General features: G+C 38.4%; 1 protein-coding gene across 3 annotated transcripts in view; it reads left to right on the top strand.

The window, feature by feature from the left end:
* ANLN (anillin actin binding protein) overlaps positions 1-18,911 on the top strand; it is a 50,701-nt gene extending 31,790 nt beyond the window's left edge. For 2 of the 3 annotated variants that reach the window (XM_032871552.1, XM_032871542.1), the window contains exons 16-25: positions 888-936; positions 1,029-1,085; positions 1,537-1,575; positions 1,854-1,875; positions 2,659-2,771; positions 4,000-4,053; positions 10,062-10,148; positions 14,856-14,963; positions 15,819-15,991; positions 17,615-18,911. In XM_032871552.1, the coding sequence (XP_032727443.1) occupies positions 888-936; positions 1,029-1,085; positions 1,537-1,575; positions 1,854-1,875; positions 2,659-2,771; positions 4,000-4,053; positions 10,062-10,148; positions 14,856-14,963; positions 15,819-15,991; positions 17,615-17,738 (826 nt within the window). In that variant the 3' untranslated portion in view covers positions 17,739-18,911. The remainder of the gene's footprint in view (positions 1-887; positions 937-1,028; positions 1,086-1,536; positions 1,576-1,853; positions 1,876-2,658; positions 2,772-3,999; positions 4,054-10,061; positions 10,149-14,855; positions 14,964-15,818; positions 15,992-17,614) is intronic. The other variant, XM_032871562.1, reaches the window with a different exon arrangement.
* The last annotated feature ends 6,970 nt before the right edge of the window (positions 18,912-25,881 follow it).

The following is a 25,881-nucleotide window of genomic DNA, read 5'->3' as shown; positions in this document are numbered from 1 at the left end:
AGAGAATACAGATGGAATGTATAGTCTTTGAAATGTGGTATCTACATTCTTCTATGGACAAATGACTCCGTTTCAGTTTGTTGATTTAAATCTTTTATATGTTTCTGATATTTCTTTCCAGTGAGTAGCACTTTTCTTGCATGTGACTATAGGTACTTAATGATTTGGTAAATACATAAAATATAAATATATATTTCATATGTACCATAAAAATAATTAAGTTCCACATTATACATTATATAAATATATATAAATAAATATGTATATAAAATGTGGACCTTAATTTTTATGTATATATTTTTATTTTTATTTTATTATTATTATTTTTTAAAGATTTTATTTATTGATTTGACAGAGAGAGATCACAAGTAGACAGAGAGGCAGGCAGAGAGAGAGAGAGAGAGAGAGAGAGAGAGAGAAGCAGGCTCCCTGCCGAGCAGAGAGCCCGATGTGGGACTTGATTCCAGGACCCCGAGATCACGACCTGACCTGAAGGCAGCGGCTTAACCCACTGAGCCACCCAGGCGCCCCTGTATATATGTTTTAAATCGTAAATGTACTTAATATTCCAGCTCACTGAAAAGATGTATTTAGTCTTAAAAATTTATTATGAAAATTCAGAATCAAAATCCAGTTAGAAAAAAAGTACTTATTAAAGATCTTGAGTTGTAAAATACCAAAGAAAAGATTTGGCTTGTATTATAGGAAAAATAGGCTGTTCTTACTAATTTTTATGTTCTTTGATGGTTTATAACAACTGCTTGTAGTTAAAAACACTGTGAATTCCTTTACTCCCAAAATATCACAACACTATTAGGTGGCATCATTTTTAATGGCATTAAGTCAATGTTTTCCTTGCTGTTTTATTAAATGACTTATTTTTTCAGGCAAGATGTGTCCAATGACTTTGAAATAAATATTGAAGTTTACAGCTTGGTAAGTAGTGAAAGCTTTCCCAAATAACCAATATTATGTCCTCCTTAGAGGTATTAACTCTTAAACTAATTATGCTTTGGGTTTGTGTGTAGGTACAAAAGAAAGATCTCTCAGGCCCTGATAAGAAGAAAAAGGCATATAAGTCCAAGGTGAGAATGAAAAACATGGTAGAAGTATTATTATCAGAAACAATAGATGTATCAGTTTTAATTGCTCTACACTTACTTGACAACCAGCTTTGATAGCCTGCTGAAATGTGTCTCAGGCCTTTCTTCTGCACTCTTGCCTGCCATGTTTTCGGTTAACCAGCACTTGGGACTGACATGCAGGCAGAAACAGTAGTGTCTGCATGTCAATTTCCAGCTTTCCCAGTCTTGGCTCTGGGTTGTGCTTTTCCTAAGTCATCATCTAGCAAAATTTTATTTTAGTTCTAATAAAAACAGGAATGACAATATAGGGAAAGCCTTTAATGGAGGATTCAAGAATAATGTATTCATATTTCAGGATTATTTTCTATGTGAGAGTATCTCAAGTTTGGTTAGTTTTAAGCTCTGACTCATAATGTTTAGCAGGAAAGACACTGTTAATCTTTTCTTCTAGGCGATTACTCCAAAACGACTTCTCACATCTATAACCACAGTAAGTACATTCTTAAAAAATTTAGCTCCATTGAGAAATCTGCATCTTACACACAGGACTGTAAATTGGTTAGCCATTTCTAAACCCTTGGTACTGTAGAAATCTTTAAAATATACTACTGGGGAGAAAATCTGATACTTAAGAAGGGGAAAAATACTGTTTTCTGAAGTGTAGCCTTTGCAGTGTTAAGGAGTTTAATGTTTAATATTTAAATCTTTGTATTGAATAAAGGAAATAACTTATACTTCTTCTTTATACCGATTTTTTTTTTCTTTTAGAAAAGCAGCCTTCATTCTTCAGGTGAGTGAATCTTGAACTATTTCAAACACCTGAATAAGGAATTGAGTTAAGCAGTGGTGCACATGCTTTATACATATGGGCATCTTGATGAGTGTTCGCCTTAGTCTCCTTTGAGTAATATTTTCTGTATGTTTTTTAGTAATATATGAGATTACCGGGCAGAATGGCATGCTGTCAGCTGTTGCCTGGCCTCACGTCATTTAGGCTCTATCTAGCAGGCAGTAGCTGTGTGATACCCAGTCACCGGGCTACAGCTGCAGCCGCTGGCTCCGTTCTTCACTCCAACTTCTGTCATTGTATAGATTTGTTTTGTGTTTTCCACACTGTGAACTTTATTTCTTTTAACTTTGCTCATCATAACTCGCATTGTATCATGTCAGAGAAGCATCCTTCTAGTTCACTGGGAGCCTTTGTGCCAGGAAGCCAGGAAAGGCGTTCTCTAGAGTGGCTTTAGGCCTGAGTTTTCCGAAGGGGATTAGAATGGAGCTGGTTTCACTCACTTCCTTTGGGCTTCTGGTCTCTTCTTCTTGGCATAAGAAGGTAACTGAGAAGAACTTTGCAGAGATAATCTCTGCTGTTAATTATGTCATCCTAGACCAGAGCAATGAAGCCTTTTCACATCTCTTTTAGGAAAATTGTTTTCTCTCACTCTTTAGAGATGGAGGAAAATGAGGCAGTTTTCTCTGTGATGACCTAATTTCTTTCTGTTGGGCTGTGGTGAAGAATTGTTATTTACACTCACAAAAGTCACTCTGAACTAAACTTCCTTTCCTTTCTCTCCAGTCATGGCCAGTCCAGGAGGTCTCAATGCTGTGCGCACCAGCAACTTTGCCCTGGTTGGATCTTATACGCTGTCATTGTCTTCAGTAGGGAACACTAAATTTGCTCTGGACAAGGTACTCCAAATTTATGTATTTATTTGCTTTTAGAAAAATTAGGTCAATGGAAATGCCCCAAGGACTTTCAAGTATTTGAAATCTTTGGGTGAGAATGTATGTTCTTAGAATTGTAAATTTTAACTAGGCGTGGGTGTCCCTACATTTTTGATGTTGGAAGTATTTCTTTCTTGTCTCTTAATAGTTAAATCTTCAAAGCAGTGTATACTGCTTTGTATACAGCATATACTGATTTATTCTAAATGTTACTTCTGACTACGGGAGTATTACTTCTTGCATGTAGATGTTAAGCTTACAGTTTTAAACGTGGTAACTTGCCCATTTGAACTGATATCTTGAAATGAATACTATTTAATAGATTTAGTTTTGATAATATAGGGAAGGATAGGTTACTTTCTTAGAAAGTACTCATGAATCGAAGGGATTTCTTTCCCATACTTTCCTCCCCAAATTAAAAGCTTCAAAGTTCAGTGTTCTGTCCCTGTTGAGTGCTTTTTCACTAATGTGATATGACTAAACTTTTTTTTTTTTTAAGATTTTTATTTATTTATTTGACAGACAGAGATCACAAGTAGGCAGAGAGGCAGGTAGAGAGAGAGAGAGAGAGAGAAGAGGAACCAGGCTCTCTGCTGAGCAGAGAGCCCAATGTGGGGCTCGATCCCAGAACCCTGGGATCATGACCTGAACTGAAGACAGAGGCTTTAACCTACTGAGTCACCCAGGTGCCCCTGACTAAACTTTTAGTAGCCAATGAAACCATTCAAAGAGTGAGAGACCTGGTAGCAAATTTTGATCCTTGGGCTGATTTCTGTGGTATAATACAGGGATATTGTTAAATATTTTAAGAGATTTTCGTAGTCAGAATATGGAAGTGAGGAAGTATAAAAATTTGGAGGTCTGGTTTCTAGTACTGATCCTGCTAGTAATTTCCTTTTAAACATTGAGCACATCACTTCATTTCTCTGGGATCTTGTTTTCCCAGTAGAGAACATAAGGTTAAATTAAAACAATCTACCTTTAAATTTCTATGAAACATTTATCTTTTAGTTAATAGGAAAAAAACAGACTACCTTTAAATTTTGATTATTGTTAATGCATAAATGTGTTTTATCTTAACATGCTAATTTAAAAAATGTATATAACTTTTTATTTAGTAATACAGCTAGTTTAACAAATTGAGTGATCTTGGGTCTTTCTTTCTTTTTGTCTTTTATTTTGTTTGTTTTAGATAAATTATGATGTAAAAGAGCGAGAACTACTGGGCTATATGTTCCAGGAAAAGGTTGCTATATTTTCTTTGCTTGAAACTAATGAGCTTAAAAAAATCAATCCTGAAGTTTTGGCTCATATGTATTCATTTCACTAACCACTCTTATGTGTTCTTGGTAATTTTAAAGAATTAAGGACGTGATATACGTTATTCTTTCTTTAGATTCTTGCAGGTGGAAATCTTTTTCTTTATTCTCATAGTTCTTTTAAGCTTTTTTTGACAGTCTTCTTGTTTTCATGCATGTTTGGTACTAGGGCTTTTCTTCTATATTTTTTTCACGTTACAGTTCTTTCAGATTCTGTAGTCACTTTTATTTGATTTTTCTGGCTACTAAAATACCAAATTAATAACTAACATTAAAATGTATTCAATTGTCTAAAAACTAAAATTTCAGTATTTAATATTGTTGACCTCCCGTATATGGAAAGACCTATGGTAATGTTTCAGATAAAACTGGTCTCAGTTGGCTAATAGGTACATTGCTATGTAGATGATGGTTTGTTTAATGATTTTGAAATTAAAATGCATTGAACACTAAAATTATACTAAATATAATCGTATGTCTTAGGTCTTTTTTTAGGATTTTTACTAGCCTTGCGAAGGTCAATTACAAGCATTCCCTGGGTATATAGAAATGTACAAAATGCCAATTTCTGCATGTAAGAGATTTTGTTAATCTTTTAAAATGAAAGAGGTTTAATCTTTAAAATGAAAGAGGTTTTTTTTTTTGGTTTTGTTTTTTTTTATTTTTTATAAACATATATTTTTTTCCCCAGGGGTACAGGACTGTGAATCGCCAGGTTTGCACACTACACAGCACTCACCATAGCACATACCCTCCCCAATGTCCATAACCCCACCCCCCCAAACCCCCTCCCCCCAGCAACCCTCAGTTTGTTTTGTGAGATTAAGAGTCACTTATGGTTTATCTCCCTCCCAATCCCATCTTGCTTCATTTACTCTTCTCCTACCCCCTTAACCCCCCATGTTGCATCTCCTCTCCCTCATATCAGGGAGATCATATGATAGTTGTCTTTCTCCGATTGACTTATTTCGCTAAGCATGATACCCTCTAGTTCCATCCACGTCGTCGCAAATGGCAAGATTTCATTTCTTTTGATGGCTGCATAGTATTCCATTGTGTATATATACCACATCTTCTTTATCCATTCGTCCGTTGATGGACATCTAGGTTCTTTCCATAGTTTGGCTATTGTAGACATTGCTGCCATAAACATTGGGGTGCACGTGCCCCTTCGGATCACTACGTTTGTATCTTTAGGGTAAATACCCAACAGTGCAATTGCTGGGTCATAGGGTAGCTCTATTTTCAACATTTTGAGGAACCTCCATGCTGTTTTCCAGAGTGGTTGCACCAGCTTGCATTCCCACCAACAGTGTAGGAGGGTTCCCCTTTCTCCGCATCCTCGCCAGCATCTGTCATTTCCTGACTTGTTAATTTTAGCCATTCTGACTGGTGTGAGGTGGTATCTCATTGTGGTTTTGATTTGTATTTCCCTGATGCCGAGTGATATGGAGCACTTTTTCATGTGTCTGTTGGCCATCTGGATGTCTTCTTTGCAGAAATGTCTGTTCATGTCTTCTGCCCATTTCTTGATTGGATTATTTGTTCTTTGGGTGTTGAGTTTGCTAAGTTCTTTATAGATTCTGGACACTAACCCTTTATCTGATATGTCGTTTGCAAATATCTTCTCCCATTCTGTCAGTTGTCTTTTGGTTTTGTTAACTGTTTCCTTTGCTGTGCAAAAGCTTTTGATCTTTATAAAATCCCAATAGTTCATTTTCGCCCTTGCTTCCCTTGCCTTTGGCGATGTTCCTAGGAAGATGTTGCTGCAGCTGAGGTCGAAGAGGTTGCTGCCTGTGTTCTCCTCAAGGATTTTGATGGATTCCTGTCTCACATTGAGGCCCTTCATCCATTTTGAGTCTATTTTCGTGTGTGGTGTAAGGAAATGATCCAATTTCATTTTTCTACACGTGGCTATCCAATTTTCCCAACACCATTTATTGAAGAGGCTGTCTTTTTTCCATTGGACATTCTTTCCTGCTTTTTCGAAGATTAGTTGACCATAGAGTTGAGGGTCTATTTCTGGGATCTCTATTCTGTTCCATTGATCTATGTGTCTGTTTTTGTGCCAGTACCATGCGGTCTTGATGATGACAGCTTTGTAATAGAGCTTGAAGTCCGGGATTGTGATGCCACCAACTTTGGCTTTCTTTTTCAATATTCCTTTGGCTATTCGCGGTCTTTTCTGGTTCCATATAAATTTTAGGATTATTTGTTCCATTTCTTTGAAAAGAATGGATGATACTTTGATAGGAATTGCATTAAATGTGTAGATTGCTTTAGGTAGCATAGACATTTTCACAATATTTATTCTTCCAATCCATGAGCATGGAACATTTTTTCCATTTCTTTGTGTCTTCCTCAATTTCTTTCATGAGTACTTTATAGTTTTCTGTGTATAGATTCTTAGTCTCTTTGGTTAGGTTTATTCCTAGGTATCTTATAGTTTTGGGTGCAATTGTAAATGGGATGGACTCCTTAATTTCTCTTTCTTCTGTCTTGTTGTTGGTGTAGAGAAATGCGACTGATAAAATGAAAGAGGTTTTAATGATGTATGTTAAATAGACTCATTTTGAAAAATTGTTTGGGTGCCATTTTAGTTCAAAATATCACACTTACAAATTTAAAAAATCTGGTATTTCCATTCTCTTTCTTTGAAATTGTAACTTAAATAGCCAACCACATGATTCAGTACAAAATCAAATCACTCAATTTAATTGGTTGTGTCTAATACTCTAAAGTCTCTTTCTGAATCAAATACAATATAATCAGATATAAAATTTGTCTCAAATGTGCTTTTACGAATGGCAGGAGGAAGCAAGTATTTATTCTAGTAGTTTATAATTGATGTGCGAGAATATTTAAAATAGTTAAGTTAGATGTTCTTTCAGTTGGTGAGAAAAATGGAAGACGGTCTATACTCACACAATAACCCTGCTTCATTGACTTTGAGAGAACACACAAGTCACCCATATCCTACCAGATACCAGTGATATAAGCGAGTGTTTGCTTATTTTATTGGTGCTGTGACCAACAATACAACAGTCACAAAGGTTATCTCTTGAGATCACCTTCAGAATGGAATTTCTGTTGAAGTTTACCCAGACTGTTTGCTCTATGGATTTAGGATACCACTGATAGAGATTGCCTTCCTATTTGAGGTTAAATCTGATATCCTGCAATTTAAATTATGAATTGCCATGAGTCACAGGCTCTCAGATCCTTTCTTTGAATAGAGACTCCAAAATAGCCATAGATTTTATTATACTTTCACAGATAAAGAGAGAAGAATATCTCGAAGCCCATCTTTTGACTAAAAGAACCCTCCTAGGTATTTACACCTTACCGGAAATAGAGATGTCATTTCAAATAATAATGGGGCAAACAGTTGTGAAGTAAAACAACCAATTAGCATTGTCGAATTTCAAGGTTACAGGAAGAGTGATTAGGTGTTCTGTTGTGCCCAAAACTATCCTGGTGTATGTCCATTGGCTTAATAATTATTAACAGTACGCCCCTCTCTTAGAAATATCCCACTGTATGAAAAATTACAGCCATGCTGGTTATAGAGTTACATTTTATAGATCTTAGCAATAATCTTAGAAGTGTGAATATCTTCAAGACCATTTTGTTAAACAGAAAACCTAACAGGCTCATACATTTTCCCATGTTCCTACACTCAGCAGGTGGCAGTGATATTGACCATCTTGTGAATATTCTCAATTCACCCATCGGGACAAGCTTCTGACCAAGAACACTCAGCATTTCATAGCTGTAGAGTTAAGAGTGAACATTTTCTTCTCGTTTTTATGAGATTCTTTTTACCAGCAGCATTCAACGTGGAAATCTATTAATTAACATTGAGAGTTCAACGTGGAAATCTATTAATTAACATTGAGAGCCTGAGGAACTTAAAACTGACAACATGGAAAAGAAAAGAACAAGGGAATTTATAACAAGAGGGATAATGAGGCACATAATATTTTGATTTTACATTATGATACCTTTTAAATTCAGAAAGTTAGAGGTTTGTCTCATGGAATTAGTCTCTGGAAATCTACACTTTCTGGCCAAGATTTCCCCCTTTAAATTCTCTTTATTGTGTTGGAAGACTGAATTGTTGGAAACTAGCCTTATACCTAAAAAGTTTTTTCCATTCAAAAGTAACTTCTCTTCTCTTAGGCTTTTCTGGTACCTTAAGACACGTTTTGCTAACAGATGCACAGAACAAATGGAGACGAAGCACAGACGCTCACAGACACAGTTCAGAGTTCTGGTGGCTTTGTGCTGAGGTGCTGAGTGTAGTCCCCAGGGAAAGAGCTGGGTGCCACTCTCGCTGTTTGGGGTGCACGCTGCCTCCAGAACAGCTAGCTGCAAACACAAATGCTAAATGCTCGTTTTGCTTTTTGCCTCTTTTCATGAAAGTGAAAATCCTCTTCAGATTTCTTTCAGTTAGCAAAGACAGGTACTAACATAAGTATTTTGTAAAAGTCAAGTGGGCAGATTTTTTAAAATCCAGGGGTTACCTATGTGCCACGTTTTCCTTTTTTTTTTTTTTTTTTAAATAGGAAAACTGGGTATTTATTTGGTCAAAGAGTATCCTTTCAGCAACCGTTGGTTGAATGCCTGGATATAAGTTGGCAGTAGGCTATGAGAACAAACACGGAAAAGACACATAATTGCTCTCAAGAATCTGCTGTGCAAAGTGCAGGCTATGGCCTCGGGCACCAAAGGGAAGGGCACATTTCACAGGAGAGTCTGAGAGCCGGGAAGACGAGCTTCCTACTTGGAGAAGAATAGGCTCTGCGTGGCTAGAATAGTTTTCATACTCTGAAGTGGGGAGAAAGGGTTCTGTACCATATTGTCTGTATGTGTTGAGGGACATTTAGGTTGTTTGCCCCTCTTATTCTTGTGAAGAATTCAACGAATGCCAGAGTGCCCATATTCCTGGAGACTCTGGTTTTAGTTCTTTCAGATAAATACCTAGAAGTAAGATTGTTTGGCTATGTAGTAGTTCTATTTTTGAGTTTTTGAGAATCGTCACTGAAAAGCTTTCAATTTTGCTAAGGTCTGATTTATCGATTTTGTTGTTTGCTTTGCTGCTCATGCTTTGGTGTCATATCTGAGACTCTATTGCTGAATCCATGTCCGTGAAGATTGACTCCTGTGTTTTCTTCTAAGAGTTTCATGGGTTTAGGTCACTGATCCCTTTTCAGTTAATTTTTGTATATGATGGAAGATAGGGGACCAACCTCACTCTCGTAATGTAGAAATCCAGTTTTCCCAGCACTGTTTGCTTACAGGAGTGCTCTCTCCCCATTGAATGGCCTTGGCACCCCTGCTGACCATAGCTGTATAGGTTTATTTCTGGGCTCTCAGTTCTGTTCCTTTGGTCTACAGATCTTCTTTACACCCTTCCCACACTGTGTTATGACTGTAGCTTTGGATTAAGTTTTGAAGTTAGGAAGTACAATTCCTCCAATTTTGTTCTTTTTCAAGATTGTTTTGGTTATTAATAATGGGGACCTTTTGCAATTCCATATGAATTTGGGGATCAGCTTTTCCATTTCTGCAGCTCACTCTTCTTTACTACTGAGTATTAATGTATTAATTTACCAATGGAGTATATTCTGTTGATGGAGAATAGATAAGCACATATAATCTCTTCTTAAATCTGTGTTTTCTCTATCACATTAACTTGGGACTTAGGGTTCTGTTTTTATCAAACTCTACCTTGAGTGAATTTATTCTTCAAAAGCATTTGTTGCTAAGGAACCAGTGGCCTATCGGGCCACCTGTTTTACATTCCAGCTTTAGAAAATACTGTGCTTTCAAGGCATAATCTTCTTTATTCATGATTTATACATGTTTTATCAAGGAAAAAAAAATCACACTTTGAAACGGTTTTGCAAATAACTTACCCCCTGTCTTCTAGGTGCCCTTTTTATCTCCTTTGGAAGGTCATATTTATTTAAAAATAAAATGTCAAGTGAATTCAAGTGTTGAAGAAAGAGGTTTCCTGGTAAGTAACATCGCTTAATCTATATTTTCCTTTTTCCATGTTGTGATGTATAGACTTGTTTTCGCATAGAAATGACAACCTATGTGATTACACGATTCATTGGTTCAGTAAATGTATGAATGCATGTCCGCACTGTGCCAGTCACTGTGCTGGTACTGGAATCTAGCAGTACCTTCAGAAAACTCCCCCTCAGAAGCTTTTAGATTAGTAGGGAGAAAGCACAAGTAAACTGGTAAGTGCGATGCTATGCTGTAATTGGTGGGAGCATAGAGTGCTGGGGGGTAACTGGAGGGGTGTTAAAGTCATTGGAAGTAGCTTGTAAACTGGTGAGTAAGTTAGCCAGGTAGAAAGAGGGGAAGTAGTGTTCCGGACGAAGGGCAGAGCCTATAAGCCAGCCTGGAGTGTCCTTCTATCTCTCCCCCCACCAGAGATAAGGAGGGCACAGACAGTGAGTGGCCCATAGTTCAGCCGGTGCTTAGGGCCTGGGTGTGTGTGGGGAAGAGGGACAGTGAGGAGAGTGACTGCAGAGGACAGTGTACTTAGGGGAGATGGGGCTGAGGACTAAAGGGCCTTTGAAAGAATTTGGACTATATCTGGAAGCCAGCAAGTACACAAGGACTTCACACAGAGGAATAACATCATATTTGGGGTTTAGAAAAGTCATTCTTCCTGCCATGCGGAGAGGAGGTTGGAGACTGGCGGCTCTGAAGGAGATTAGCGAGGAGACAGTCACTCCATGAGAGGTGATTCGGACTGTCCTGGAGAGATTTGACTGCGGCAAAGGGGGTGGAAAAATAGAAGTAAGGATGTCACCTAGATCCCTGCCTTGTACAACTTGTTAGGTGGCATGATGCCACTAAGATAAGGGATCTTGGGGAAGGAGCAAGTGTGCGTGTTTGGGGAAAAAGTTTTTTGCTCCCTGAATTATACTGTGGAAAATTGCAGATATACAGCAATGTTTGGTAGAATTTTACATCAAACAACCACATAGTCACCATCTAGATGGTGCCTTTAACGCGTTTTACTCTCCTTGCTTTATCATGTATCTGCTACCTAGCCATCCTTCTAGCTATCCCTCTGGCCATTGCTGAAAATACCATATTTGGGGGGAAGAATTTTAAAAGTATACTGGAGACATTAGCGTGTTCCTCCAAATCTCAAGTGTGCATCCCTGAGTTTGGACACAAGCATACATCTTTATAACACAAATTTCTATTAAGATCTAGAACATTGCCCCAGAAAGTTCCTTCATGCCAGTTCCTTCATCCCCCAAGGTGGGACGTTTGGATGAGTTAAGTTTAAATGATTTGAATTTTAGATGACTCTAAAAGATCTTGAGTTTTGAAGCTCAAGATGGGCATTTTGGTTGAGATGAAGATTTGGAAATCTGCATCATAGACATAGTAACTGAAGTGCAGGGAGGGCTGAGCAAAGCAGAACCAGGAGGAACACTAACATTTAAGCCACAGACCTAGAAAGAGACACTCTCAAAGGGGCCTGCAGGGGGGGCTCTGTGTGTGGCATGGTTGCCAAGAGAGATTCTGAAAGAGGGAGTGGTCAGCTTAGATCAGAACTACGATCAGAGACCGTGGACTCGTTTACAAGGCAGAGAACAAAGCTGGATTGCAGATGGTTATGGACAGGGTAGGAGGTGAGGAATGAGAGTGCCAGCACCTCTGTGAAACAAAGTTTGCCTGCAAAGGAGCTATGTAGGGTGAAAGAAGGATTTGGTTGACATTTTAATAAGATCAGCGAGACTTGAGAATCTTTAAATTCAAATGGGCAGAGAGACTGAAGATGTGCTGGGGAACCTGCACTAGGTTTAAGGAGTGATATGCAGAACGAGGTCATGAGAGTGAGAAGACCTGAGACCCAAACCACTGTTCACGGGATTGATCTTACTCAGAAGAGCAGTTGACCCTTGAACAACACTTCTGTGGGTCCATTTATACACGGACTTGTTTCCGTAAATACATACAGTACTGTGAATGTATTTGCTCTTCCTTATGATTTTCTTAACATTTTCATTTCTCTAACTTTATCGTAAGAACAGTCTATAATACATGTAACATGCAAAATATGTGTTAATTGCTTCTGTTATAGACATGGCTTCTGGCCAACAATAGGCTATTAATAGTTAGTTCTGGTGGGGGTTGGGGAGAGTCAAAAGTTATATGTGGATCTTCGGCACCCCTGACCTCTGGGCTGTTTCAAGGGTCAGCTATATACTTTTTCGATTATCAGATGAGACAAGTATGTATAGAGTACACAGAAGATTGTGGGTACGGTGCACAAAGTAGAGGAAATCTAATCCCTCGCTTTCCTTGTGAAGCAAGAATTTGAATGATACAGAGGATGTCACAGGTTGCCCTTGCTGTCAGAGGGGTCAAGGAAGAACTCTGGCCAACCGGATTGTAGACCAGACTGCCTTAGTTGGCTCACATGTACCGCCAGTAGATGGCACTAGATGTTTTTGAAAAAGTGTTTTTATACATTTTCTGATGTGAAAGCAGTGTTTATCTACTGACTTTATTTAATGTAAATATTTTCATATTTTACTATAGATACCTTTAGCAACTGACAGACTGTTGTGGACATTAGTTCATTTGCATATAATGTCTGATTGAATTTTTGAGCTGGGCTCTCAACAAGTTAGTGTTAGCTCTCTTCAGGTTTGCTCTGTCTCAGACCCTGTAGCCCATTCTGATCACAACCACACTTACAAAAATGTGGTAAGAAACTGCTCAGAACTCCCCCAAATAAATTCTGTCCCCTGCCAAACAGTGCCTTTTAATTACTTGTACCCTCTATAAAATAGAGCTAGCGATCAAAACTAAAGTTGCTTGGTTCGGTTTTCCTTCTTGGTATGGCCAGGGACAGCTAGAAGGAAGGTGACTACCAACCCAAAAAACTTGCCAAGTGATTCTAAAATGGTGCTAGTCTAGTTCTGCCTTCACCGATGAACGGCAAATTAGGAAGTTCCGGATTAGCTAGAAGGTTCCAGTTCTGCTTTGTGTTGTCATTTAGTTTCCTTGGCCTGAACGTTCCTCAGCTATAAAAATGAAAATGCTGTCCTCTTCTTATTCTTCTCTGATTGTAGTCAGGTATAATAATAATCAAGTGCTCTTCTTACCCGTCAAATTTTTCCTTGTCTATTAGCTTTATGATGTAAAGAGTGAGCATAAACATAAGAGGGAGCTGGTGAGTCATTTATGCTAATTTTGTGCTTGAGATTGAAATAGCAACATTCCTGTCTTTTTTCCTTGAATGGTTGTGAGCCAGTGCTGCTTAAAAACATGCCTTAGGGAGGAAAGAGGATAAACTGGGGAAGAAGGAAGAAAGGTGGGGTAAAAGGGTCTGTGGTTAGAGTAAGCTAATTAATTTGGGCTAATTAACTAAGCTAATAAATTTCAGGCTTCATTCTCTCATAGAAACATTTCTTCACACAAAGTAACTTTCCTCCATGGCTAGAGCTTGTACTCTTCTAACTCAAGCCAACATTCGGCAAATTCACACAAATTAGTGAATTGGGAAGAATATATGTCTGCTATCCTAGGGTTGGTATAAAGTTTATTGATCCATGTGAAGATGGAAAAGCCGAGTGCATTCTGAAATCAGACACAAAGGTGCTTTGAGATTATCTGTGTTAGCTAGGGTCAGCAAAGTGTGGCTCGCTGCTTGTTTTTATAAAGTTTTATTGGAACATGGGCTCATTTGTTTGCACACTATGACTGCTTTACCGTTACTGTAGCAGAATTGAGTAACTGTGACAGACCCGATGGCTCACGAAGTCTAACATCTTTACTCTCTGGTACTGCACAGAAAAAGTTTGCCAACCTCTGATCTCTAGCACTGTTTCATTTTACTTTGCTTTGTTCTCTCAAATAGTATTTCCTAAAGGACGTCTTTTTCCTTTTTAAGTCCAAAGGAAAGACTTCTGTGTGATTAAGGCTCATTAGGACGACAAGTAAAGAACAGTGAGGTGGCAGGGAGCAGCTCCAACTTACACTGTTTAAGCAGAAGTACTTCCATGGAAAAAAGCCCCAAGTTACCTTTCCCAGAGTCCTGACCTTGATGGACATGACTGCTTCACCTCTCTTTAGAATGTAGCTTGTGTGTCTAAGGCATGAGCCAGCAACCGCCTGACTGCCCGCAAATGCTACTCCGGTGTGCTTTGTGGCTCAGCAGTAGGCGGGGCACTCTGACGTTTATCAAAGTAATCCGTCAAGGCACAAAATCATGAGTTGAACTCTTTCCCAATCCTGCTTTGTTCTGAATAAAAGTTAAATGCCAGTCTTTTGTATAAAATAAGTCTAACTTAATAAGCTGTCATTGGTTTTGTCAACATATAAAGTATGATATTCTCATTATTCTACCCTACAACACTTAAAGCACTTTTCTCTTGTTTAAGGAGCATTTGGTTTGGGATATGATGCTTTAAAAAGGTCTAAATTAGATAGAGGTATTGATTTGGGGTTAATATCTGGAAATTCTTAAATGCTATATGCTTATAGATGATTTTGAAAATCTGGGTCAATTTCTGGATATTAGCAATCAATGAGTTTCATTATTAGGGTAAAGGATGATGCAAATCACGTAAGTTGATTTTGAGCTATGAAGTATATCAATGTATTGAAGTTTAACATGTAGATTTATCATTTAATCGATCCTCAAGTTTCTAAAGTTAACATTTCATTGACTTTTCAGACCATATTTGAAGATGTTAGTGGTTTTGGTGCCTGGCATCGAAGATGGTGTGTTCTTTCTGGAAATTGTATCTCTTATTGGACTTATCCAGATGATGAGAAACGAAAGGTAATATTAATAGTTCTGGTCAGTGCTGAAAGCCCTGCATTTCATATTGTGTTTCCTGCAGAGGTTCCCGCTGGTGTCCACACCCACCCAGATACCCCTTTGAGTATGTTTACTAAGCTATTAAAAATGTTCCTGTTGCAAGATGCGTGTGTGTGTGTGTGTGTGTGTGTGTGTGTAAAACTTTCATTCTTTTCCATTCACTGTGATTTGATCACTCTTAAAATACCTTAAGGCATATATTTGTCTTTCTTTTCTCCTAGAATGTTTCATACTATTTTTTAATAACATATTTAGCCAGAAATATGTTGAATTCACTTTTGTTTTTATTAATAGTTGACTTACCTAAATCTGGGATAAAACAGTAATAGAAAATCATCACAGGAATATAGGGATTTTGATTTTGTTTCTAATATTTGATAATAGGATTTTATGATAAATAGTATCTCATTTTCAAAGAAATTAATATTATTGCTCAAGTATGATTATTTATTACTCCCAAACTGGAAAATAGAAATGAACAGAATTACAAAGTAATCTGGGTTTCTAATTGTTGAAGCTGGTGGATGGGTACATGGAAAGTTTATTTTACTGCTCTTTTAATTCTGCATCTGTTTTGAGTATTCCATAACAAAGAGTTTATTTTTTAAGTTGGCTAAAAGCTCTAGTTGGCACTTTCGGTTTCTGTTTTCCTAGCAAGATATAATTTTTAAATATGTTTCTCTAAACCTATTATAATTAAGTTTTAACTTTTAAATTGATGACTTTTTGAATTTTTAGTTTGTACCAACTTAAATACTGCTTAATGCATATTGATGTAAATGGTCTTGTTTATTGTCTTTTAATTTGTTTTTAAAGAATCCCATAGGAAGGATAAATCTGGCCAATTGTACAAGCCATCAAATAGAACCGGCCAACAGAGAATTTTGTGCAAGACGCAATACATTTGAATTAATTACTGTCCGACCACAGAGAGAAGATGACCGAGAGACTCTTGTCAGCCAATGCAGGGACACACTCTGTGTCACCAAGTATGTATTACACTATAAACAGAAATACTTCTGTCCAGCAAGTAATTGATTGCCCACTATGTTCTAACCACCTTTAGAAATATCCAAGATGGTCCTTGTCTTTGAAGAGAGTACAGTCTTAAAGAAGAAAGAAAACCCACACGATCACTAAGAGAACAATCTTCTAACTAAATTAATATAGTTTTAAAAAGTCTAACATTCAAACTATATTTTGGCTAATCCTGTTTTCCAGTATACTCACAGTATAGCCATTTTCAAGGCAATTAGCTAAGGTACTTAGGGTTAAGTTTGAAGATTTTGTGTATAATTGAGAAGGCAAGTGTTATTTAAAGAGACTTTACATGCCCCTTCCTTCCCATCCCCAAAATGCCCTCAGTGAAATCAGGTAACTTACAGAAACAATCTCAGGCTACTCTGCAAATTTCTGGCTAGAGATTAAGGGAATGAACTGTTACGAGTGAGGGCCAGCAATGTTAAGTGACTTGCCATAGTTACATTTGGTAATGAGACACTGAGTCAGGATGTAAACATCAGTTTCCACAGAGTGATGATAGAGACTGATGAGTAAACACATTTAGCACAGTCTCGAGCTCATGGAACGGGCTCAGGAAATGGCCACTATTATTGTTGTACGTGTTGTGTTATCTCCATCCACTAGATGATCAGATCACTGCTTATCCTACTTCTAGTACCAATGCGGGGAAATTACAGATGCAGAAGGAGTACACTATAAAGACCTGACAATTGCTGTTCTCTAGAAGAATGATCTGGCTTGTGAGTTAGGGAATTCTCCTCTTGCTTACTCTGACCTACCCTATCAACTTGTTATTCAATTCGTGGCTAAATATGGGTGCAAAGAAGTGATTCCTGATATGGATGGAGAAGTTAGGGTAGACAAAGTGATCTTCAGATCACTTATTGTAGATAACCATGTTCTACTAACACAAAAATAAAGGGAAACAGTGCAAAATAGTATTACTTGTAGAGCCAAGGGAAGGTCCACGAGCTGGTGATCCCAGCTCTCAGGGAGCCCAGATCTGAGGATTTGGGAAGCTTCCAGATAAAGACCTGATGTGCTAGCTCTTATTAGGAAGTGGCCCACACTCAGTGTTTGTCCTTCAGACCAGACTACCTGTACAAGACGGTGACTGTCTTTAGTGTGGAAACTCCATCATTAACCAAACAGGATCACTGTGAATTTTGATTCCGTGAACCAACCTATGGGGATTATTTTCCTTTATTGCAACTGAAAAACCTCACAGGCTTTTGATTAGCATCTGTTAAAAACTGGTAAAGAGGGCGCCTGGGTGGCTCAGTTGGTTGGGCCACTGCCTTCAGCTCAGGTCATGATCTTGGAGTCCCGGGATCGAGTCCCACATCAGGCTCCCAGCTCCATGGGGAGTCTGTGTCTCCCTCTGACCTTCTCCTCGCTCATGTTGTCTCTCACTGTCTCTCTCTCAAGAAAATAAATAAAATCTTTAAAAAAAAAATAAAAAAAAAAAAACTGGTAAAGAGTAACTCATTTTAGCTGTTTGTTTAGCCTTTACTCCCCTCCCCCAGCAAGAGAACAGGGCGGTATGGAATGGGGGAAAGGATCCTGACTCTTTTTGTTTGCACCCATAGGAACTGGCTGTCTGCAGATACCAAGGAAGAGCGGGATCTCTGGATGCAAAAACTCAATCAAATTCTTGTTGATATTCGCCTCTGGCAACCTGATGCTTGCTACAAACCCATTGGGAAGCCTTAGACTGTGGGCAGTTTCCAGGCCATGTAGAGGTTTTTTTGAGCTGTGTCATAAATGTATCTTAAGAGCATCAGATTTGCTGATTGTATTTTATGCTTTAAATACAAAAGGGTATGTGCCAATATTCACTACATACAATGCAGTATTTGTATCTTTTGTATGTAACATTTCAACTGGTTTCTGATATTCATAAATGATTGGAGGAAAATTCATTATAGTCAGTTTTGCTAAATCTTAATTTAAAGGCCTCATTTTCCTATAAATCTAATTATTCAGTTATTCATGACAAAGTATTTTTTTAAATGTAAGGAATTTTGAGTTGTCTTCTTGGAGCTGTGGGTCTCGAAGTAAAAAGCTCTTCCAGGGGTTGGAGGCAGAAACCTCCGACTTGGTCATCCTTTCCCTGTCCTCAGTACGTCTTTCTAAAGTTTGTGATCGTTTATTGATCATGATATGTCTTGTTAGTGGAATACTGAAAAAACTTCCAAGGGACTTCACAGAAACATTTTTAGTAATGGAGGTAAGAATTTTTAATAACCGGTGCACATTAGTGTAAAGTTTGAGGCTATCTTCAGACGAGATGTGGGTATGGGATATTATGTGAGATTTGGGGTTAGTTTTCTTTAGAAGAGTTAATAATCACATGGTTTACATTTACCCAGTTTCTACAGATGCTGTGTGGTGCACATTTTTATAGAGTACAGGCTTTTTAAAATTATTATTTTTGCTATCTAAGACTCCGCTTGGCATATCAGTACTTTCTGCTCCTGTAACAAGAATAAATGTAAATTGAGGAGTCTTTGTATAAAAGTAAACTCTACCAAGCTGCTACGGACTAATACTTTGCTTGCCAAAGTTCTTGTCTTTTTTTTTTTCTTGTCCATGTATGACAGTGTCTAGGAGTACATTATGAAATCTTTTGAAAAATTTGTCATGCATTACCTTTGAAAGCTTAATACTTTTTTATTGCAAAGTATTATAAAGCATGGTCATAACTTTTAAATACACTTTGAGTTTCTTTTCTGAATTGTTAAAGTTATTGACGATCTCATTTATAAACACTAAATTCTGTTACTTCCTGTGATTTAATTTTGTATTCATTCAAATGTGTTTTTTGTTATGTTATTTTAAAAATATATTTTATGATCTCTTACCCAAATAAATGCTTGCAAAAGACTTAAGGAATCAGTTATTCACAAAATGCTGTGTAAATGTGGGGCGTGGCTGCTGTGTCCCTAGGCTGTGGGACTTCCTGAGGGGATTGTATGGATAGGATCCCATTCATCTTTTTATCTCCATCCCCGTGCTCAGCTTATTATGTGTCCTTAGGGTCTTTGTTGAAGGAGTAGGTGGATGAAGGATCCTTTTTTGGGGTATTTCAACAGAATATGGTACTTAGATGTGCCTTCGAGGACATGCTTAGCAGAGGCTTAGCAGCAACAGGGTGGGTAAGTGACATTATTCTCCGATACAGGGAGCAGGTTCGATGGGATTGATGAAAGGGTCCCTTTTATTTATTTATAGAATTGTACTTATTTGGGGTTGTTTATTTGTAATTCCAGTGTATTTAACATACGATGTTATATTAGTTTCTATATAATACCCGATTCAGCATTTCTCTACACTACTTTGTGCTTATTAGGATAAGTGTCCTCTCATCCCCTTCACCTGTTTCTCCCATCTCCCCCATGACCAACTTGTACTGTCTTTGAAGAGGTGTTACTTATCATGGCACGAAATCCAGAAGGCACAAAGAAGTTCAAGTGAAACGTATGCCTTTTCCCCTTGTCATAACCATGTTTAAGTTCTTGTGTGTCCGGTTAGACTGATTCTAAGCATAATACATAGGCATAGTAAGTGTCTCTTCTTCATTAAAAATATTCCACACATACTGTTTGTTCTAAGTTAAGACAAAAAAGCACAAGAGAGTCCCTTTTCAGTCATTGCTTCTTAGGGTGTGGGGAGGGTATATGAAGTCTAGTTTTAGAAGAAATTTAATTTAAGATGGCTGTGGAACATCAAGTTAGAGATACCTGGTGACAGCAAAAACCACTGCTCTGTCACCAGCCCGCAGTGGGTTGTCGGAACCATGAGAGTAGGTAAGATGACCTGAGGAGAGTGGTCCCAAAGGAGAAGCAAGAACAAAAGGAATGTGTTCTTTCAGAGGAAAGAGAAAAAGGAGAGGCCCATGAAAGAAAACCAGAGTGATGTCTTGAATTTCTTCTCTGAATTATTAGTTAATGATGATCTCATTTATAAACACTAAATTCTGTCACCTCCTGTCATTTAATTTTGCAAGAGAGACGAATGTAGAGTGAGCCCAAAGAAGAATCTTAAGATCTGGCCACAAGATCATAGGACAGGTTAAAGAAAATGGGAACTGAAATTTGGAGCAGTCACTTCAATAATATAATTAAAAAAAAAAATCAAGTTATGACAAAAATCCACAGAGGAAAAGAATGACAGATTTAATCAGATAAAAAAATTTTCTGATAAATGTCTACAAATAAAGTTTAAACACAAGCATCAGACTAGGAGAAAATATTTATGACATATTTAATAATCAAAAAAGTTAATGTGTAAAATTTAACATAAAGAGCTCCAATGCCTAGCTATCACTGTCTGAGCATTGACTATGTACCAGGTGATATTCTTGGAGTTTTGTATGGATTATCTCATATAATCTTCACCTGACCTTAGGAAATAGGCATCGAATGAGGACACTAAAGCTTAGATAACTTGGGTAATGAATAAACAGAAAAATATAATTTTAAACAGGTTTAACTGCTTCATTGGCCCCCAGATTGGGGAAACTGGAGTCAATGTTGCTGAGAAACAAACTCAGACTCTTGGTGAGGATAGAAGTGCTAGAGCCTTCTTGGATGGCTGCTTGGCTACCTCCAGCGATGTCTCTCACATGCCAGGTCAGACTCCCATGCATCCGAGATCTCATCCACACAAAGCTTGACTTGTCATTTCAAGCACAGAAGCAGTTAAAGGCGCCGGTGAAGCAGGGAGAAGTCTGTGTCACCCTGTGCACCTCCCAGGTCTTTCATCCCAACGTTGGACACTGTCTTTGGCCCAGGGTTATAGGTAGGGTGTCATGTGGGGTCTGCGGAACAGCTCACAGAGGGAGATGGTAGAGGGGAAAGTGCTGCCATTTTATACCCTATACAGTTATACAGCATGTGTGCCTTTGCCTCCCAGATCCATAAATTCTCAGTTTATTTACCACAAACTATCCCTAACCAGCCACATCCTTCTAAGAGCATTCCACAGATAAGAGATCTAGCAAATTCTATTAACCAGGAAGTCCCGTTTATAGCACCTTTACAAGAATTTAGATGTGTCACCTGCCTTCTTTACCTGGAACAAAGAGCCAGCTACTTTAACTCCTTCCTTCCCACTACCCCCAGATGAACTTGCAGGTGAGGAAAAATACCCATAAAAGGATAATCGTTCCTATAGTGTTTTAAAGGGGAAAAAAAAAAAAACTGAAATAACATGAAAATCCAACAGGAATGAAAATGAGAAAGAATCTACAAGCCCAATAATAGGAAATTATGGCGACAATTTCTACAAAACACCAAGCAGTGTTCAAGAAAAGAAACATGTATGTATATATATTTGGACCAATTTTCCAGAACACCTTCTGGGGAAAAGGCATATGCTGTGCAACGTGACATAACATAATATATATGCATGTTAATACCTAGAAGAAAATGTGGAAGGAACCACACGAAATTTTATATGGGAAAGGACAGCACTGGGAGCAGTGCTGGGTAGAGGAATGCTTTGACTTTTGACTCTTCCTAGAACATTTGATAGGTTTACAACGAGAATATTTTCATATTGCTCATTCACAGGACCTACAAACACTTCAAAAATTAAAATTGGAAGGGAGCGTGGAGTGAGCACAAGACTGAGTAGCGCCTACAGGCTATCGGGCTGGGAAGGGAGGGGCACCACTGTGATGATAGTATGGTGGGGCAATGTTGAGGGACCGGTGGTCTGGATGAGGAATTGAGTATGTTAGTCCCTTGGTGGGGAAGAGCAGAGGGAAGGTGAGATCTGAGGATAATAGTAAACAGGAGTGGAAGAGATGACGAAGATTGCATTTGTGGAGCACAATGAAGGGTGATTGGACCCAGTTGATAGGTGGAGTGGAAACCCCCTCCCAGGAGTCAGCATTTAGGAAGGGAATATGAGTCAGTATTGAACAAGGGCATCCGAACTAGGTGGTCATGCAGGACTAGGTGCTGGGGACGGCGGGAGGTGGCGGATGGTGTTGGGTGACTCACAGGCCTTCCTCCTTGTTAAGGAAGTGTGATGGCTGGTGGGAACCACGTGCAACAATCACACAGGGGGTTCGAATGGGGAGCCAGAGCACGGCCAACCACAGCAGATGTGGAGAGCCTGCAAAGGCAATGGGGCAGTGATCTCTAAACTCTCTGAGAGTTCATATCCTAAAGAGCCTAAACCTGAAGGATGTATACTTCTCCTATTTTCAAACCTAACATTTTTCATTAGGACTTTGGAAAGTGGCAGGGGTTGTAATTTCCACCACATTAGAAATATTAACATTTCAGATTAAAATGTTTACATTTTTTAAAAGGGTTATTTATTTAAGAGACAGAGAGCATGAGCAGAGGGAGGGGCAGAGGGAGAAGCAGACTCCCCACGGAGCACGGAACCCAAGGTGGTACTCGATCCCATGACCCTGAGATCATGACCTGAGCCGAAGGCAGATGCTTAACTGACTGAGCCATTAGGCGCCGCTTTACATTATTTTTTAAATCAAATCCAACAGAACCTAAATGCAAGTGCAATTTTATCCACTCCTTCACTGTCAATTTAAACATTCACGAGTAGGATATTTTTGGAGATTTTATAGCATTCTTTTTATCTCAGTTCTCTCTTAGTATAATTTTATACTAATGTAATTTATATTTTGTGCTCGAGCAAAAGTGTATGTAACATGAAATGGAATTTTTAAAATGTTCTGTGACTATAAGATTTTTAATGTTAAAGGATTATTTTGAGCTGTATTATCTTTACATTTATTATTAGTTCACAAATGATCAAAACAACACAAGACATCTGAAAAATTTTAAGCATAAAGAGTAAAACTTTATAAATGTGTTTCTTAATGAAACGGGTGGACTTTTTATCAACTGGCTTCTGTAACTATGGGTAAATATCATTTATTTTTAGAATCAGATGTGGTTCAGCATTGATCCTTTTTTTCTTTCCATTTTTACAGAAAACCTAACTAGATGAAAATGAAAGCTTTGCTATTGCAAAATCACTCAATTCTCTGGACTTTCAAGTGATCTAACAAAAATAATTTTTAATGATAAACTCAATTATTCTTAGCTGATACAGTAGGCAGGATACATACTGTGCTACCATAAAAAATGGAAAATAACAGAAGTACAATGGATGGAACAGAAGTTTCTCTTTCCTATGCGAGTCTAGTAAAGGGGTCAGTCTCGGCAGAGAGGTGAACTTGTCGGGCGTCCAGGGACCAAGGAACCTATACCAAGTGTAGCCTAGGATGTGGCCTTGCCCTCATAGTCGAAGCTAGCTCCCTTGCATCACATCCACCTTTCAGGAAAGGAGAGAGAGGGGAGTTCATACTGAGCATTGTAAGAGGAAGACCCAGAACTAGCACACATCACTTCTCACATCCCACCTGCGAGAACTTAATCACATAGCCATACCTCGTGGCTAGCAAAGGTAGCCTTCAGTGAGCATCCTTCAAACCCTGCTGAGATGCATGAACTTTCTATTATAAACATCACCAAGTGGCATTTGGGGGGCACCCGCAAGCCCTGCCACTGCTTCTCTTTTGTTGAAAGCAAACGTATGAAAGCTACCCATCTCACAAAGGATGTTATTCTGCCTTGAGAGTCCAGGAAACTACTATTTGAATTGTCAGTTTCTCCTGATATCGGGAGGTTTTTATATCCCAGGAAAGTGACTGCAGGGAGAAGTAGGAAGTGTGTTTTTCCTTTGCAAAAAGGGGAAAAGGCAATTGCTCAAGGCATTCAGTCCAGAATATATCACATTAAAAGAAAGCATAGAGAACTCACCATCGTGCTGTTCCTTGGGTCTCAAGTTCTCTGGATGGGCTTTCTTTTCCTTTTCACCTCTCAAAGTCTTCTGATGTTTGTTTTCTATAATGCCCAGGGCTTTCACTGCACATAGAGGGTGAAATAGGGAGAAATACATCTACTCCTTCTGGTTGCCACTGATTGAGTTTTAACAGTCTATAATTTCTAAAGTTCTCAAGCACATCTTGTGGGGTTTAATTATGTTAATTTAAATGATCCTCCTATTATGGAATAAATTTTTTTTCTTTAATCAATTCTATCAAGAAGTGTCCCAAAGCTGATGAGTTCTTTTTAATTACTTAGGCAATTTTGGTAGATTCTAGTGAGGTTGAATATCTTTCCATCTAACTTTTTTCAAACTACATGTGTTTACTGGTTCTATTCATTTATGAATTTTTTTTTAAGATTTTATTTATTTATTTATTTATTTATTTATTTAAAATTTATTTGACAGAGATCACAGGTAGGCAGAGAGGCAGGCAGAGAGAGAGGAAGGAAAGCAGGCTCCCCACTCAGCAGAGAGCCCGACGCGGGGCTCGATCCGAGGACTCTGGGATCATGACCTGAGCCGAAAGCAGAGGCCCCAACCCACTGAGCCACCCAGGCGCCCCTTATTTATTTATTTATTAGAGAGAGAGAAAGAGAGAACATGAGTGGGGACGGCAGGTGTAGGGAGTGGGTAGGGAAAAGCAGACTCCCCACTGAGCAGGGAGACCGACCCCACTGAGCAGGGAGACTGATGCAAGGCTTGATCCTGGGACCCTGGGATTATGACATGAGCCAAAAGCAGACATTTAACAGACTGAGCTACCCAGGTACCCCCCTGCTTGTGAATTTCATGTTTGTGTCTTTTTTCAGTTGTCCTTATTAACTGATTTATAAGGTTATATGTTAAGGATATTAATGCTTGGTTCTGTGTAACTGGATCTATAATGAGCTCCTTTATTAGCTATGCAAACTACAAACTGGAGTTTCAAGCTACAAATCTGAGATCCCAGTAGCTACCACAAAATCTGCTGGGCACATTAAATAAGACAATCAATATTAAAGCCTCAGACCAGTAAAAAGGCAAAGAGTAACTTCCTAGTAAGTGACAGTGATCGTTTATTGTGGAGTTAGCTGCCCAAGAAGATCTGGACAGAGGCAGATACAAATCTGGCTGGGCTAGCTGTCTTCCCAACACCACGCTTTCTATTCCATCTGAAGTTAGAGATTACTGAAGTGGCTAGAAATTCACTTGGCAAAGAATCACACTTCGTGGCATTTATCGAAGTTTTGTCACAGAGAAGATAACCGTAATACTACAACTTTAGAATAATGTACACGCAACACAATGTTTTTGTGTATATTTCCAAGACTTCGAGAAGTTAAAATAACTTTTACTTCTATAGAAGGATGTGTAAAAAAGAATTTGTTTTCTTCCAAAAGTTAGTTTTTGGGGGCAAAGTAAATTTTAAAAATAGCAGGTACTTAACAAGATTGTGTGGTTTGGGTGTAGTATACGAGGTTTAACAAATTGTGGGGCTCCAGGGTGGAAAGAGGAAGACTAGGAGGGGATAGAAAATTTACTATTATGGGCATATGGTAGATGTTCCGTATTTCCTACTGTTCGGCTCATAACATTTAGAAATGTTATGTGCCCCTGGAGACTGATCCACAATGTCCAGTCTGCTTGACTCCGCTTCCCACAGTGCATTTGAAATAAACATTATAAGGGAGAGCATTTCCCCATCTTCTGGTTTCAGATTGTAGTGGAAAGCTTATAACGCCATCTTAAAATATGAAACCCCAAACAGTATAGTCTCAATCAAAGCAAATATAAAAGTCGATGAGAAAGAAGGGCAAAGAGCTTTAACTCTACCAAACAAAAACTTGTAGAAATGCAGGAAATCTTATATAAGAACTCTTCTGAGAATAAAAACCAAAGGAAAAACACACGCTGATCTGATCCCTCGTCCACTTTTTGGTTACTCGGCTGAGGAAGAAATAGCGTAATGAAAGAGCCCATGTTGACCCAGAGCACCGAACAA

Source organism: Lontra canadensis, unplaced genomic scaffold, assembly GCF_010015895.1.
Source record: "Lontra canadensis isolate GAN:19392208 unplaced genomic scaffold, GSC_riverotter_1.0 scaffold2, whole genome shotgun sequence".
Taxonomy (NCBI): domain Eukaryota; kingdom Metazoa; phylum Chordata; class Mammalia; order Carnivora; family Mustelidae; genus Lontra; species Lontra canadensis.
Note: the sequence above shows the minus strand (reverse complement) of the source record. Positions and strands in the feature narration are given on the sequence as shown.